The sequence below is a fragment of the Mobula hypostoma genome, chromosome 17, assembly GCF_963921235.1.
Source record: "Mobula hypostoma chromosome 17, sMobHyp1.1, whole genome shotgun sequence".
NCBI lineage: Eukaryota > Metazoa > Chordata > Chondrichthyes > Myliobatiformes > Myliobatidae > Mobula > Mobula hypostoma.
Window position 1 is genome coordinate 8,899,846 of NC_086113.1, and position 15,909 is coordinate 8,915,754.

Sequence of the window (15,909 nt, forward strand, 5' to 3'; positions counted from 1 at the left end):
TACTACCAAGACTGTGTCCAGAGTCCCTGCCTTTGAGACCTATCGAATCTGTTTCATCACTTACAACAGCTATGCTACTGTGGCACATTGATCTCAACCATGCTCACAATTTCGGAATGAAAACATTCTTCTTTCCTCAATATATTTCCCTGCTTGTAGAAATAAATGGAGTAAAGGCTTTCAAACCAACTGTTCATCATGGGAAAAATCCTCCCTGCCATTGAACACATTTACATAGAGCACTGCCACAGGAAAGCAGCATCCACCATCCAAGGCCATGTTGTCTTCTTGCTGCTGCATTTGGGAAGAAGGTACAGGAGCCTCAGGTCCCCACACCACCAGGTTGAGGAACAATTAATACCCTTCAACCATCTGGCTTCTGAACTGGCGTGATAATTTCACTCACCTCAACACTGAACTGACTCCACAACTTATGGACTGGCTTTCAAGAACTCTAAAACTCATGCTCTCAATATTATTTATTAACTATTCATTAACATATTTATTTAGTTTTTTTTGTATTTTACAGCTTGTCTTTTGCACACTGGTTGACCTATTGTGTTCTTGTTCTACTATGAACACCAGCAAAAAATGAATCTCAGGGTAGTATCTGGTGGCATACACGTACTTTAATAATAAATTTACTTTGAATTTCATTCACAAATTTTTGATATATGGTAATGCAAAGTGCCAGCATACAAGTTCTGAAATAGTTTTACAGCTACTTTCTAATATAAAAAGTGCCTAGAATCTAAATCTTCAATAATTCGGAATGTGTTAGAAATGCTGAGTGGGCCAGTCAACATCCAAAAGGCAAAGACAGATTAATGCCTTTTATTTAATCCTCAAAAGATCGATTAATAGACTAGACATTCAGATGACCAAGTAGCAAGAGGATCACAACCTCGTTGTCATTTGGAGGCTTGTGTGCCTCAATGACCCAGCGAGCTATGTTGGCTTGAGACAAAGGTAGAGGCCAGACTAAGAGTGGCCCACTGGTCCTCCAGGTTTGGGGGTGGTTTCAGCTCAGGGCTAACAACCCTGACTGGTAAAGCATCCTTCTACATCTGAGTGCGACGGTATTCCTGAGTCTCCACCAGGGACCTGCGTGGCTGAGAGTAATGAAAAGAGAAAGGAAGCTATTGCCATGATGAAGGAAGCCCTGACCACCACCAAGAACAAGACCAAAATTGGCTTCTGCAACATACAAACTATGTATAACATTGGCAGGCTAGCACAAATAACTGCAGAAATGCACTGTTACAGCCTACGTATACTGGGCATCAGTGAAAGTGGATGGACAGGGTCTGGCAGACTATAGGCAACAACTGGTGAAACAAGTTTATACTCAGGAAGGGAAGATGGTCAGCATCACAATCATGTAGCTGTCATTTTGAAAAAAAGCATTGAGAATGCTTGCTGGAGTGGAAACCAATCAATAGTAGGCTGATGAGAGTCAAGTTGAAAGGGAAGCAAGTGAACATGACTGTGATTCAGGTCTCTGCTCCAATTAACGATTGTGACATTGAAGAAAAGGACATCTTCTACGAACAGCTGCAATCGCTGGTAGAGTTAACACCATACCATGACATAATCATCATCATGGGAGATTTAAACACCAAAGTGGGAAATAACAACTCACGATTCACTAGGGTCATGGGCACACGTGGATGTGGGATGATGAATAACAATAGTGAAAGCCTAGTGGAATTCTGTGCCATCAACAATCTGGTCAAAGAGGGACCCCCTTTCCACACCGTTAAATCCACAAACTGACATTGTGCTCACCCAACAGACACAACAAGAACTAAACTGACCATTTGATAATCAATGGTATGTGGAGATGATCCTCGCAGGATGTTAAGGTGAAGAGAGGAGTGGATACACTGGGACTAGGACACTTGTACCAAGATGTTTTGATGTTGACAAGCTCAAGGATACCAGTGCGTGATCTGCCTTCATCATTCAGCTTAAATTTTGGACCTTGCAAGACCGTAACAAGGATGTGTCAGTAGACAGGATCAAAAACAATGTGGAAATGGATCGCTTCAGTCTCCAAGGAGAGCTGAGAGGCTTGCCTGGAATACAGAGCTGGAAAGAAGAACAAAGAATGGATACAGCAGGAATAAAGATGGAAAAATAAGAAGGAAGTACTAAGTGCAAAGTCAACGCAATCCAAGGTGTAACTTCATCTAGCGTACACGAAGCTAACAAGAAAGTGAAGAGACTTGTAAGAAAATATCAGGGAATGTGCATGGAAGACCTTACAGTGCAGAATGAAGAAGCAGCCAATCAAGGTGACCAGGGAAACATATACAAGATTTCAAAATTGGCATGTGGAACGTTCCAAGCCAGATTCAGTGGTCCCATGAGAGACAAGAACAGTCTGTTGTTGACAACTGAGAAAGGGCAAGAAACAATGGACAGAGTATTCCAGAGAATTACTGAATAGACCACCACCAACAGAGGAACCTGATATACAAGGGGCAGCAGATCCTCCCAAAAAGAGGTTGTTGCTGTGATTAAGTCACTAAATAAACAGCAAATCTGCAGGTCATCACAATGTGAGTGCCAAACTGTTCAAACTTGAACCAAAAGTTACAACAGCCATCCAGCAAACACTGTTGACTCTAATCTGGGAACGGCGACAAGTACACAAACTGGACAAAGGGAGTTATTGTTAGGATCCCCAAGAAAGGAGTGCCGAGTAATTGCAGCAACTGGTGTGGCATCACACTTTCATCAGAGGCCAGCAAGAATCTCACCAAAGTCATTCTCCATCAGATTACAAACGCTGTCGATCTGTGCTTGAGGAAGAACAGAGGCTGTGTCCACCAGATCTTCACACTGGGTAGCATCAGAACAGTGCACAGAATGACTGACAACTGTGTGTAATTTCTGTGGACTTTGAAAAGGCTTTCGATAGCATCCACAGGAGCAATTCTGGCAAATTCTCAGATCATGCTTTCAAAATTGTCTAGCTCATCCAGAGTTTCTATATTAATTTCACATGCACAGTTGGGGACTGCTCTTTGAGCTTTGAAATCAAGGCATGAGTCAGGCAAGGCTGTGTGATGTCGATGGTATTGTTTAACCTGGTGATTGACTGGGTTATGAGGCAAACAATGAATGTCTCTCAGCAGAGAGGCATTAGGTGACCCCTACTTTGGGAGACCTTGACTTTGCAGATGAACTCACATTACTGTAACAAACACACTAGCACATGGAAGAGAAAACTCGATGCCTAGTGGACAGGTTGGACTCGAGAGTCAACCAAAGAAAGACTGAGACTGTGAACTTTAATGTAGATTTCCCTCCTCCCCTCAAGGCAAATAGCGTTGCCTTCCCCAGCACTGGCAGATTCACCTAACTGGGCAGCATCATTCGGTAGTATGGCGGGACCAAGAATGATATCCAGTTCAGATTCAGCAGAGCTAGAAATGTCTTTAGAACAATGAGCTACACATGTGGATCAACCAAGTACAGTGTCCAAACCAAGGTGAAACTGTACCAGAGCTGTGTTTTGTCCACATCTGGGTCAGAATACTAGCGCATGAAAGAGAGTGACCCTGCCAATCTATCATCATTTCACACCATGCGCCTCCAGAAAATCCTCCATATCTTCCAGCAAAGATAGATCTCAAACCATGCCCTACTCCTTCAGTGTCATCAAGAGGACATGGCCACATCATCCTGAGGAAATGGAGATCGTCTGGGCACGTGATGAGAGGAGAGGCCAGCTCCATCATCAAGACAGCACTTCACTGGTCCCCTGAGGGGTGGAGGAAATGCAGGAGATCAAAGACAACTTGGGACTGTACCATAGAGGCAGAAATAAGGACCCTGAACCACACCTGAGGCAAAATAGAAAAGATGGCTATGGACAGGCAAAGATGGAGGAACTTCGTTGCTGCCCTAAATGCCAGCAGGAGTAATAGCAATAAGTAGCAGAGTACTCTAAATAGCAACAAGCTAATTAACTATAATTTATCAGGAGTTTGAAGAGATTTGGTATGTCACCACAGACACTGGCAAATTTCTACAGATGAACCATGACTGCATTACCATCTGGTATGGGGGCGGGGCGGGGGGCTGCACTATACAGCATTGAAATAAGCTGCAGGAAGATGTAAACTCAGTCAGCTCCATCAAGGGCACTAGACTTCTCAGGATCCAGGACACCTTCAAGGAGCAATGCCTCAAAAAGGCGGCATCCATCATTAAGGACCCCTATCACCCACTATATGCCCTCTTCTCATTGCTACCATCAGGTAGGAGGTACAGGAGCCTGAAGGCACACAGTTGATGATTCAGAAACTGCTTTTTCCCTCTGCTATCTGATTTCTGAATAGACATTGACCCCATGAACACTGCATCACTACTTTTGTTTCCCTCTTTTTCCCCATCTTATTTAATTTAACTTTTATATGTATAATAAAAAACTATAAATTATGTATACATTTACAATATGTGTGTGTGTGTGTGTGTGTGTGTGTGTGTGTGTGTATATGTGTGTGTATATATATGAAGGCAAACAGAAAGGAAAAGTGACTGATTTTCATGAATTTTCTGTCCATTCAGAAATCTGATGGCAGAGGGGAAGGAGCTGTTCCTGAAATGTTGAGTGTGTGTCTTCAGGCTCCTGTACCTCCTTCCAAGTGGTAGCAATGAGAACGGGGCATTTCCTAGGTGATGGGGGTCCTTAATAATGGAAGCTGTGTTCTTGAGGCTAGTGCCCATGATGGCATCCTACACAAGTCTCCAATCACTGACACCCCATTAGTTAAACAAAGTCACTTCATTTTCCCCCTCAACGAAAGGATGAATCACATAAAAATTAATAACTGCAGGCAGACTGCAAATTATCCACCACACACCCTTATACCTAGTTCCACACAACAAAGGCTGGGCATTCTACACCTCTCTCTGGGACTGTATAGATTGGCTGTCACTAGAGAGAGAGGAAGATGGATTTGTAAAGAAAAATATAATCACTGCAAGATATTCCCTCTGCATCCTATTTGCCATGAACTAGTGAACAGATATATGAGAAACACTTCTACTATAAATAATGAACAGATTAAACCAGCCCCCCCCCCACCATTTTAATGTTGTCAAATCTTCTATGAATTTTAAAAAAACTGTGAAAAATGGCGAATAGTTTTGTACAGCATTTCTGATTCTGGTGTTTTTATGTAATCTGTTTTCACAGATTGAAAGTAGTGTTGGGCAATCCAATTCGATTGCCAACTTGAAGTAAATCTCATTGTAAGTATATGATTGCATGGAGAAGGCAGCCACCTTGTAACTGCAATACCTATAAAACTAATTATATTCATGAATGCATGCACTAGCAGGACTCAAATTACATACTCAAACTTACGTAAATCTTTTTTTTCCCCTATACTTAGCTATAACCATTTAGGTGACACCTTGTATAGCTGTCAGAAGTTTAAGGAAAATGCTACAGACTCACTTTCAAGAACTCTACAACTCATGCTCCCAGTATTTTTTTAATTGCATAATTTGTCTTTTTATCACATTAGTTGTTTGTTAGCCTTTATGCATACTTTTCATAAATTCTATTGTATTTCTTTGTTTTCCAGTAAATTCCTGCAAGAAAATGAATCTAAGGTAGCATATGGTGGCATATACATACTCGGATAATAAATTTATTTACTTATTAAGACACAGCGCTGAATGGCCATTTAACCCACGAACCAGTAAATCTTTGGAATGTGGGAGGTTACGGAGAGAGCGCAGAAACTCTTTACAGGCAGCTGTGCAAGTTGAACCCGGGTCATCTGTACTGTAAAGTGTACTAACCACCACGCTGTCACGCTGAACGTTGATTTTGGCATTGCAAGAAATTAGAAATGAGAGAACAGTAACAAAGATTTGGTGAGTCAAATGTGCTTAAAAATGTGACAGCCATATCCTACGGTGATCACTTGTTTTTCCAGACAATGCTGATCCTTAAGGTTTGCATCTATAAATTATTCCTACACTATTGTAAGGAGATGAATCGTGGACCATCTGCAACAGGCACCTGAAAGCCCTGGAACTATACCACCAGAAATCTTTATGAAATATTTTGAGAATCAGCTGGAAGGACAGACACACTCACACCAGCGTAGTGGAGGAGGCCAACATGAACAGCATCTCCACCACGATAGAACAATACCAACTCCAAAGGACGCCCAGCTCATGTCCCTCAAACAGATCCTTTACTCCCAGTTCAAGGAAAGCCAGCGAGCCCCTGGCAGGCAAAGGAAACACTTCAAAGATAATGCCAAAATGAGCCTGAAGAAATTCCAGATTACATCTGAAAACTGGGAGGACATTGCACTCAACAGATACACCCGGAGGAAATCTGTTCAAGAGGGAGCTGTACGACATGAGAGCAACACCACTGTGCCGCAGAGAATAAGCAGCAGCTGTGAAAGGAGAGACTGAGCAACTAAACCACCCAACCACTAACCACAGACACCATTTTATTTTGCCCACACTGCACCAGAACATGTGGATCCCGGATTGGCCTCTACAGCCACCAGAGGACCCACCAACAGACTACCCCTTCGGAGAACATCATATCCAACTCATGTGATTGCACTATTATAGCTGGTAAACTTGCTTTAATTCTTTTCTGATTAAAATGATTGGATGAAAGCAAATACGTAAAATGCATTTTTCAATTTTGTATCCTTTTAGCTCCAGAAATTCTGCTTCTGTTATCACCCAACTCTATAGGTAGGAATTGATGCATGTCAAACTATCACCAATAACTTGTCCTGGTCCGGCCAACAACATGCTATGGTCAAGAAAGCACACCAGCACCTCTACTTCCTCAGAAAAGTAAGGAAATTTGTCATGACCCATTTCAGCCCCATCATTTTTTTAATATGTGGATGCCATGAAAGAAAGCATTCTATCAGGATGCACCACCGCTTCATGTGACAGACCACAAGAAATTGCAGAAAATTGTGGACAGAGCTCAGCACATTACAGAAGCCAGCCTCCCCTCCCTGGACTCTATTCACTGACTCAGTAAAGCAAGCAGGATAATCAAATAGCACACTCACACCAGGGATTATCTCCTCAACCATGCAGATGATAAAAAAGCTTCAAATCAGGCATCACCAGGATTAAGGTCGATGAGTCATTCCACACTCACCCACCCTCTGAGTGAAGAAGTTCCCCCTCACGTTCCCCTTAAACATTTCATCCTTCATCCTAGCACAGTGATTAGTAGTACAGGCGACCCGGGTTCAATTCCTGCCGCTGCCTATAAGAAGTTTGTACGTTCGCCCCGTGACCATGTGGGTTTCCTCTCGGTGCTCTGGTTTCCACCCACAGTCCAATGACATACCAGTTGTTAGGACAATCAGACATTGTAAGTTGTCCTGTGATTAGGCTATGGTTAAATTGGGGGTTGCTGGGCGGAGCAGCTCGAAGGGCGGAAGGATGTATTCCATGCTCTATCTCAATAAATAAATAAATAAATCCAATGACTTGGCCTCCACAGTCATCTCTAGCAATGATTTTCACAGGTTCACCACCCCCTGGCTAAAGAAGACCCTGGCTGGTCGGGGTCATATTTAATATTTCAGTTAATTCGAAGGCAGATTCCTATTTATAACAATTAAATAAACAAGCACTGCTCTGACACTGCCACTTCATATCGTTCACCAACTCCTTTATGGACAGTCCCAAGCCTGGCTGTGGAAGGAGGAGGATTGGGCAGGGAGCTAGCAACCCCAGAGCTGCAGAAATGCCAACATGAAGGTCAGAAGACCTCATCCTTGGGAAAGGAAGGACCTTCACCAAGAAGACAATCGAAGTCGTGTGCTGAAAGTGGAAGCCACAGGACCGATCAACCTTCGGCCCAGGACAGAGGACTCTGACAAGCTGCTGTCCGCAGTCACTGGTGGTGGTGGGGGGGGGGGGGTGACGTGTTTATGAACTGATTCATCAAAGTAGCTAGTCCAGCTGCCTGAACAGTAGTGAACTCCCAGCTCAGAAGAGCAATGAGCTAAAATGCCAGCATTAACAGATGCTTTGCTTCACTGAGCGAGGTTGAACAGGTTGCCTATTTCTCAATTAAATCGCTGGAAGATGCCTAATGGGCCACAGAGGGAGGAAAGAATTTGCCAAGTATGCATTTTTGGCAGGGAGTCCAAGTACATGCTGAGAGTAGAACGCTCCACATCTGACCGCAGGCAGGCAAAGAGAAAACAGAATGCTAGGAATGAGAATAAAGTTCAAGATAAAAAGGGTGCCATGTAACGCAGTGGTTAGCATGATGCTACTTGGGACATCAGAGTTCAATTCTGGTATCCTGTTAGATATTTGTACATTCTCTCTGTGACTTTGTGGGTTTCCTCTGGGTGCTCTGGTTTCCTCTCACAACCAAAGATGTTCTGATTAGTAGGTTAATTGATCATTGTAAATTATTTTGTGATTAGACTAGGGTTCAACAGGTGGTTTACTGGGTGGTGTGACTTGCTGGATCAGAAGCATCTCTAAATAAAATAAAATAAAATTGAAGGAACTCTCTTCACATGGTAGTTTTATGGAATGCAGATTGGAAAAGTAAATGAATAATGATGAGGCTTTATTATATTTTATACTGCAAGAAAAGTTAAGGACAGGATTTCATATCCCTGTTTGTTAAAGCAGTTTCTTCATTTCCAGTTGTAAGTTTACCACCGATATTTCTAAGTTTGCTTTCTGAAAGAGAGATTCTTGAAGGCATTGTGGCAGGATCGTAACACTGCGTGAGGGGCAGCACAACAGCACAGTGGCTCGTGGAATGCTAGTGACCCGAGTTCAATTCCCGCCACTGCCTGTAAAATCTTGCCGCCATGACCCCACGGATTACCTCCGGGTGCTTTGATTTCTTCCCATGTCGCAATGATGCAGGGGTTAGTAACTTAATTGGTCACAAGGGAGTAACTGGGCAGCGCGGGCTGGTTGGGCTGGAAGAGCTTGCAAGACTGCTGTATCTCTAAATAAAATCAATAGATTACAGTGATGAGAAGGTTGCATGGCAATGCCCTTTGACCCTATTACATAACCAGATAGAACAAGATAAATAAATGATTAGTAAGGACAAAGACTCCCAGTGATTTGAATTTAAGTAAGTATAATCGAGAACATAGCACAGCACAATATAGGCCCTTCAGCCCACAGTGCCGAACTGACCCATTATTCTGTTCGGTTCCTGTCACACTAATACAGGATGGGTGTAGAAGCTTTAGGGAGGACGCAGAGACTTCATCTCAGGGCAGTAATGACTGACACAAGGGGTCATAACTCATAGGTGCATGGAGGAAAGCATAGGGGTGAATATCAGAGGTAGGTTATTTTTACAGAGGGTGGTAGGGGCATGGAATACACTACCATGGGTGGTGGTAGAGGCAGGTACATTAGGGATATTCAAGAAACTCTTAAATAGGCACATGGATGATAGAAAAATGAAAGGCTATATGGGAGGGAAGGGACAGATTGATCAGAGTACATACAACAATACAGCACATCACAGCACAGGCCCTTCAGCCTATAGTATTGTGCCAATCCTATAACCTACCATAACCCTAACGCTTCCCTCATAGCCCCACATTTTGTAAGAGTTTCTTAAATGCCCCTAATGTATCTATCTCTACCACCATCCACGGCAGTGTGTTCCAGGTACGTACCACTCTCTGCATTTGAAATTGGGGGACCGCTTCTTCAAGCGCCTATGCTCCATCTGCCAAAAACAGAACTTCCCGGTGGCCAAACATTTTAATTCCCATTCCCATTCCGACAAATCAGTCCACGGTCTCCACTTGTGTCACGATGAGGCCATCCTCAGGGTGGAGGAGCACCACCTTATATTACGTCTGGGTAGCCTCGGACCTGTTGGCATGAATATCTATTTCTCCCTTCTTCTGTCCACTGAGTCACCTCCTACTTTCCTTTCTCTTATGGTCCACTCTTCTCTCCTATCAGATTCCTCTCCAGCCCTTTATCTTTCCTACCCACCTGGCCTCACCCATCTCCATCTAGCTAGCTTCCTTCCCCTCCCCCTACCTTTTTCATCTTTTCATTCCTTTCATCTTTCTCAGCCCCGAAGGGTCTCAGCCCAAAAAGTCAACCGTTTTTTCATTTGCATGAATGCTACCTGACCTGCTGAGTTCCTCCAGCATTTTGTGTGTGTTACAAGGGAACAAGTTTGATATTTTCTGGAAGACGTCAGTGCATCAAAGTTCCAACAGTAATGAAATACAGACACCTCCGAGTGATAGTTTTATCAGAAATTGGAATAGCCTTCTCTGGCAATGGAAATAGTCACGGTATGGCTGAGACCTGAGGATCTGAATTATAGGGAAAGTTTGAAAAAGTTAGAAGCGTAGGAGAATGAGAGATTTGAGAGAGATATATAAAATTATGAGGGGTATAGATAGGGTAAACACAAGCAAGCTTTTTCCACTGAGCTTAGGTGCGACTAGAACTAGAGGTCATAGATTAAGGGTAAAAGGTGAATTATCTAAGGGAACCTGAGGGGGAATTTCTTCACACAGAGGGTGGAGCGAATGTGGAACGAGCTGCCAGTGGAAGTGGTGAATGCGGGTTCAATTGCAACATTAAAGTGAAGTTTGGATATGTACATAGATGGGAGGGGTATGGAGGGCGATGGTCGATGGGACTAGGCAGAATAATAGTTCGGCATTGACTAGATGGGGCAAGGGGCCTGTTTCTGCGCTGTAGTGTTCTATAACTGTATGCCACTGGCCTCTGTTATTTCCTTGGTCCAGACTGTGAGATTCTCATTGATCTTCACACAAATATGAAAGGTGTTCCACTGGCCAGAAATGTAAAAAATTGAATTGTGTTCTTTCTACCCCCCCCTAGAAAACTGTGCCTGTAATCTTACATTCTTAGGTAATGGTAACCCTAGGTAATTTCTAAAATAAGTACATGTTCGGCATAGCATTGTGGACTGAAGAGCCTGTATTGTGCTGTAGGCTTTCTATGTTTCTATGTAATGTCATTCAGACAAATTATGAGACTGTGATTAAACATAGTGAACCACTCAGTTGCTAGGTAATCTCGCCAGAGCACTGCTAAAGCAATATGCACCCACAGTGATGACAAGATGAAGTAAAATTGAAGTTAGGAACTAATTTCACTTCTTTTGTTTCTTAATTGCCTCTACTTTTGGAATGCCCTCTAATGGAAATTTAACGAGGGCAGCAGCAGCCTTTCATTATTATATATACCTGCTTCATAAATAGGCCACTTGATCACTAAAAACCAACATATTAGATGAATTAATGGTTTCTTTTACTGTGAATTACATCTGTTAATTTGCCCATATGGACTTAATTAAAAATAAACTTTAAATCTACGCTGTTAATATGTCATTAAAATGGGAATAGAAAGAAAATGCCTTGGTGCTCTTATTCACATGAGATCACACTAATGCACTTCCCTTATGTACAGCAATACATATCATAAATACAGTCAAATTTTAAACTTACAGTAGGATTTCCATATTGGTGGCTGGTACTCTTCAGCATCTAGAAAAAATAAGAAAAAAATGTGAGGAATACACATTTTCTTTGCATCTGTTTATACATGTCATTTATATACTCTACAGCCACTTTATTAGGTACACTTGCTTGTTAAAGTCAATATCTACTCAGCCAATCATGTGGCAGCAACTCAGTGCAAAATAAAAGCACGCAGACATGGTCAAGAGGTTCAGTTGTTGTTCAGAACAAACATCAGAATGGGGAAGAAATATGATCAAAGTGATTTTGACCGTGGAATGATTGTTGGTTTGAGTATCTCAGAAACTATGCATCTCCTGAGATTTTCACACACAACAGGTGCAAAACAAAAACAGAAAATAATATCCAGTGAGTGGCAGTTCTATAGGCAAAAAGGCCTTGTTAATGAGAGGTCAGAGGAGACTGGCCACAATGGTTCAAACAGACAGGGAGGCAACAGTAACTTAAATAACTACATGCTACAACAAGGTTGTGCAGAACAGCATCTCTGCAAGTACATGTCAGACCTTGAAGTGAATGGCCTACAGCACCAGAAGACCACAGCAGGTGTGTGTTGTTTCATATAGCTGTCAAAGATGTTCAACCAGATATGGAACACAGATTATACACGTTGTCTGCTAGGTGATTTAATCATGTTGTCCACCATAATTGTTTCATATGCTATTCTACTATTGATTATATACAGCAAAACGAAATAGTTCTAAAGATGAAATCAGACTTTTCGGATTATAAATCAAACTTGTAAATAATACACATTTAATTAAGTTATAGCACGCAAAGAATTAACGTTGTATATAATAGAATGAATAAATCACTTGCAGACTGCTTCTTTCACGTGCATTGTCTGGACTGATGATTTTTCAAAATGCATTTTAAGCAATATTCAAGCATTACATTTAGATTCTGCAGGGCGACTGGGTTTCAACACTGTGTCTGCACCACTCTTTCCAGTCAGAAGCTGATCCTTGGTGGGATTTGAAATATGCACCAAGTTAGAACCTGCCAGAACTGCCGGTTACGCTGTCCTTTAAGAATGCCATTCAGCCCATCAAGTCTGCTCCGCTATTCCATCATGGCTAATTTATTATCCCTCTCGAGCCCATTCTCATACCACTTCCATGTAACCTTTGATGCCCTTAATAATCAAGGACCCAATGACTTGGCCTCCGCAGCCATCTATGGCAATGAATTACAGAATCAGAATTAGGTTTATTATCACTGAGATACAGTATACAGTATTTCAAGTTAGGGAGCTTAAAATGAGACGTTTGTACAGTACTGCATATCAGTATATAGCTAGGGAGCTTAAGACCTTTGCACAGTACTGTAGTAATTTTATGTAGTTGCACTTTACCGCTGTCACAAAAACAAACAAATTGTATGACATACGTGAGTAAGGAAAATCCTGATTCTGATATGGGCCTCTATTGTGGACTGAATGCAGGATCGTGGCTGGGAAAGAGGGAAGGGAGCAGGAAGCACCAGAGAGATATTTTTCGAGAACATCACTAAAATGACCTTTTCTGAAGTAATTTGTGCTAAATTGTTCCCGCAAACAGTGAAGGGCAAGGCAAGTTCGGGAGATGGTGTGATGCAGAATCTTTACACATGGAGTTCCGATGCCCGTAAAGATGGCCTGGGAGTGAGGTTGGATCATTCTAGGCAACGAAAAGATTTGAAGAGCTTGAGAGTGGCTGCAGGCCAAGCGCCAAATTCTGGGCCCGGAGCGAGTTGCTGTGCAGCTTGGTCTAGGCCCAGAGCCTTTTGCTTCAGCTGGGTCCCAGTGCAAGGTACAATTTAAATGCTGGCGCAGATTGGAGGCAACAGCTGATTTCCCTCACTGTCCACGGTGTTCTCTCCTCACTCCACGGCACAGAGCCTTTTCCTATCCCATTGTTGGGTCAATTTAAAATGCCTGCCCAGGTAAACTGAAAAGCTAGGGTATTGGTTGGGACGTGAACCAATTTCACTCTCTCTCTCTCTCTCTCTCTCTGCGATGGTCATTTCCATGGCACTGAGGCTATGAAGACTGCCCCGGCTGCTGTGTTCCATGCCTGCTAATATGATGAACCAATAAGCAAGGCTTTGGGCCTAATCCAGGGTTCGGATCAGAGGACTTAATTTTGGTTTGGAATGCTGTTGTTGTTCGCTTCAATTGTTTGCATGATCTTTATTCTTTTCTTTCTCTTGAGCATCGAGTGTTAGTCTTTTATTTTATTTTTTTCCTTTAATTGGGTTCTTTCAGGTTTCTTGCTGTGTGGCTACCTCTGAGCAAGCAAATCTCAAGGCTGGAGAATTTATATATTCTTTGATAATATATGAATCTATAATTGTTTGGAATCAAACTACCATGACTGGATTTTTCAGGCCTGCACATGTGTCACCCCTCGCCCCTGGCACTCGTTCTCTGGCACTGGTCTCATTCCCTTCCTGTGGCACTTCACCCTCACCATTCCCAACATCCTTTGCTCCCACCAAATTTACAAACTCCAAACTCATTCTCCGCTCCACATTGACAACAAATACAGTATATATATATATATATATATATACATATATATATATATATATACACACACACACACATCCCATATATACACACACACGCCCCTTTTATATAAGTGAAGAAGGCGAATGGTATGCTGGCATTCATAGCAGGAGGATTCGAGTACAGGAGCAGGGAGGTACTACTGCAGTTGTACAAGGCCTTGGTGAGATCACACCTGGAGTATTGTGTGCAGTTTTGGTCCCCTAATCTGAGGAAAGACATCCTTGCCATAGAGGGAGTACAAAGAAGGTTCACCAGATTGATTCCTGGGATGGCAGGACTCTCATATGATGAAAGACTGGATGAACTAGGCTTATACTCGTTGGAATTCAGAAGATTGAGGGGGGATCTGATTGAAACGTATAAAATCCTAAAGGGATTGGACAGGCTAGATGCAGGAAGATTGTTCCCGATGTTGGGGAAGTCCAGAACGAGGGGTCACAGTTTGAGGATAAAGGGGAAGCCTTTTAGGACCAAGATTAGGAAAAACTTCTTCACACAGAGAGTGGTGAATCTCTGGAATTCTCTGCCACAGGAAACAGTTGAGGCCAATTCATTGGCTATATTTAAGAGGGAGTTAGATATGGCCCTTGTGGCTAAAGGGATCGGGGGTATGGAGGGAAGGCTGGTGCAGGGTTCTGAGTTGGATGATCAGCCATGATCATACTGAATGGCAGTGCAGGCTCGAAGGGCCGAATGGCCTACTCCTGCACCTATTTTCTATGTTTCTATGTTTCTAAGACTTTAACACAGTTCTGTATGTCGTGAAATTTGTTATTTCACAGCAGCAGCAAAGTGCAATACACAAAATAAAATATATTACAAATTATAAACAGAGATATACAAAAAAAATTAAAGAAGTGATATAAAAGAAAGCAAAAATAGTGAGCAGTATTCATGTTCCGTTCAGATATATGAAGAAGCTGGTCCTGAAACATTGAGCATGTGTGTCCTAGAGTGGAAACTGCTATATATAACAGAGTAAAGTTTCTATCCAGAAGAACAATCATTTTGAAATTTTGAATATGACCTATGTTATAATGCCTCATCTTTGTATCATTTTTTCTCCAGCAGTATAACTTGCTCAATACAAGTAAAGGAAAAGTTAACTAAAAATAGAAGTAAAAATATCAAAACTGATACTTCAATGTCTTTCATTTCTTATTGCAAAATAAATTAATCTAAGCTGCAGAATGATGTGAAAAATACTTGTAGTTACCTCCAAAATTTCTGTATGTCCCACGAAGTTAAAAAATTAAAAAGGAAAGTTATTGCAATCCAAAATAGTGGAAATAGAGTTATCCACCATTTGTGTTCCAATAAAAATATCAATTTCTGAATATTTATAATAGCATAAAATCTCCTACGGTCAGAAATTTATCTTACTATAATTTTACAAAATTATTGACCTGATTAAACATATTTGACAGAAAGAAAGAAATCAAACATTTTCCAATTTGAATCAGAAACTCGTGATCAATCTACAAGTTAAAACTAATCTAAATAGAAAACAAAATGGGAAAATATCGGAATGTACAGTGTATCATCTACTTTGCAATACCATTCATATATGGGTGCCACGGTCAGGGAGACGCTATTGCAGTTCGGAGTTCTCTGGAAGGAGTCTCCCAATGTGCTGAAGTATTTCCCTGGGTGCCCCGATTTCCTCCCATATCCAAAGACATACTATGTAGGTTAATTGCTCATAGTAAGTGGTTGCGTGAATAGGAGAAGGTTAAGTTTGGATGGTCAGGAGTTATTTATGGTTTATTTATAGTTACTTTTTTCACTTCAAACTCATGT

At 41.9% G+C, this 15,909-nt stretch overlaps 1 protein-coding gene across 1 annotated transcript in view; it reads right to left on the reverse strand.

Moving 5' to 3' along the window:
• chn2 (chimerin 2) overlaps positions 1 to 15,909 on the reverse strand; it is a 270,611-nt gene that overhangs the window by 92,409 nt on the left and 162,293 nt on the right. Inside the window, exon 2 of the mRNA XM_063069528.1 lies at positions 11,526 to 11,564. Within this exon, the coding sequence (XP_062925598.1) occupies positions 11,526 to 11,564 (39 nt within the window). The remainder of the gene's footprint in view (positions 1 to 11,525; positions 11,565 to 15,909) is intronic.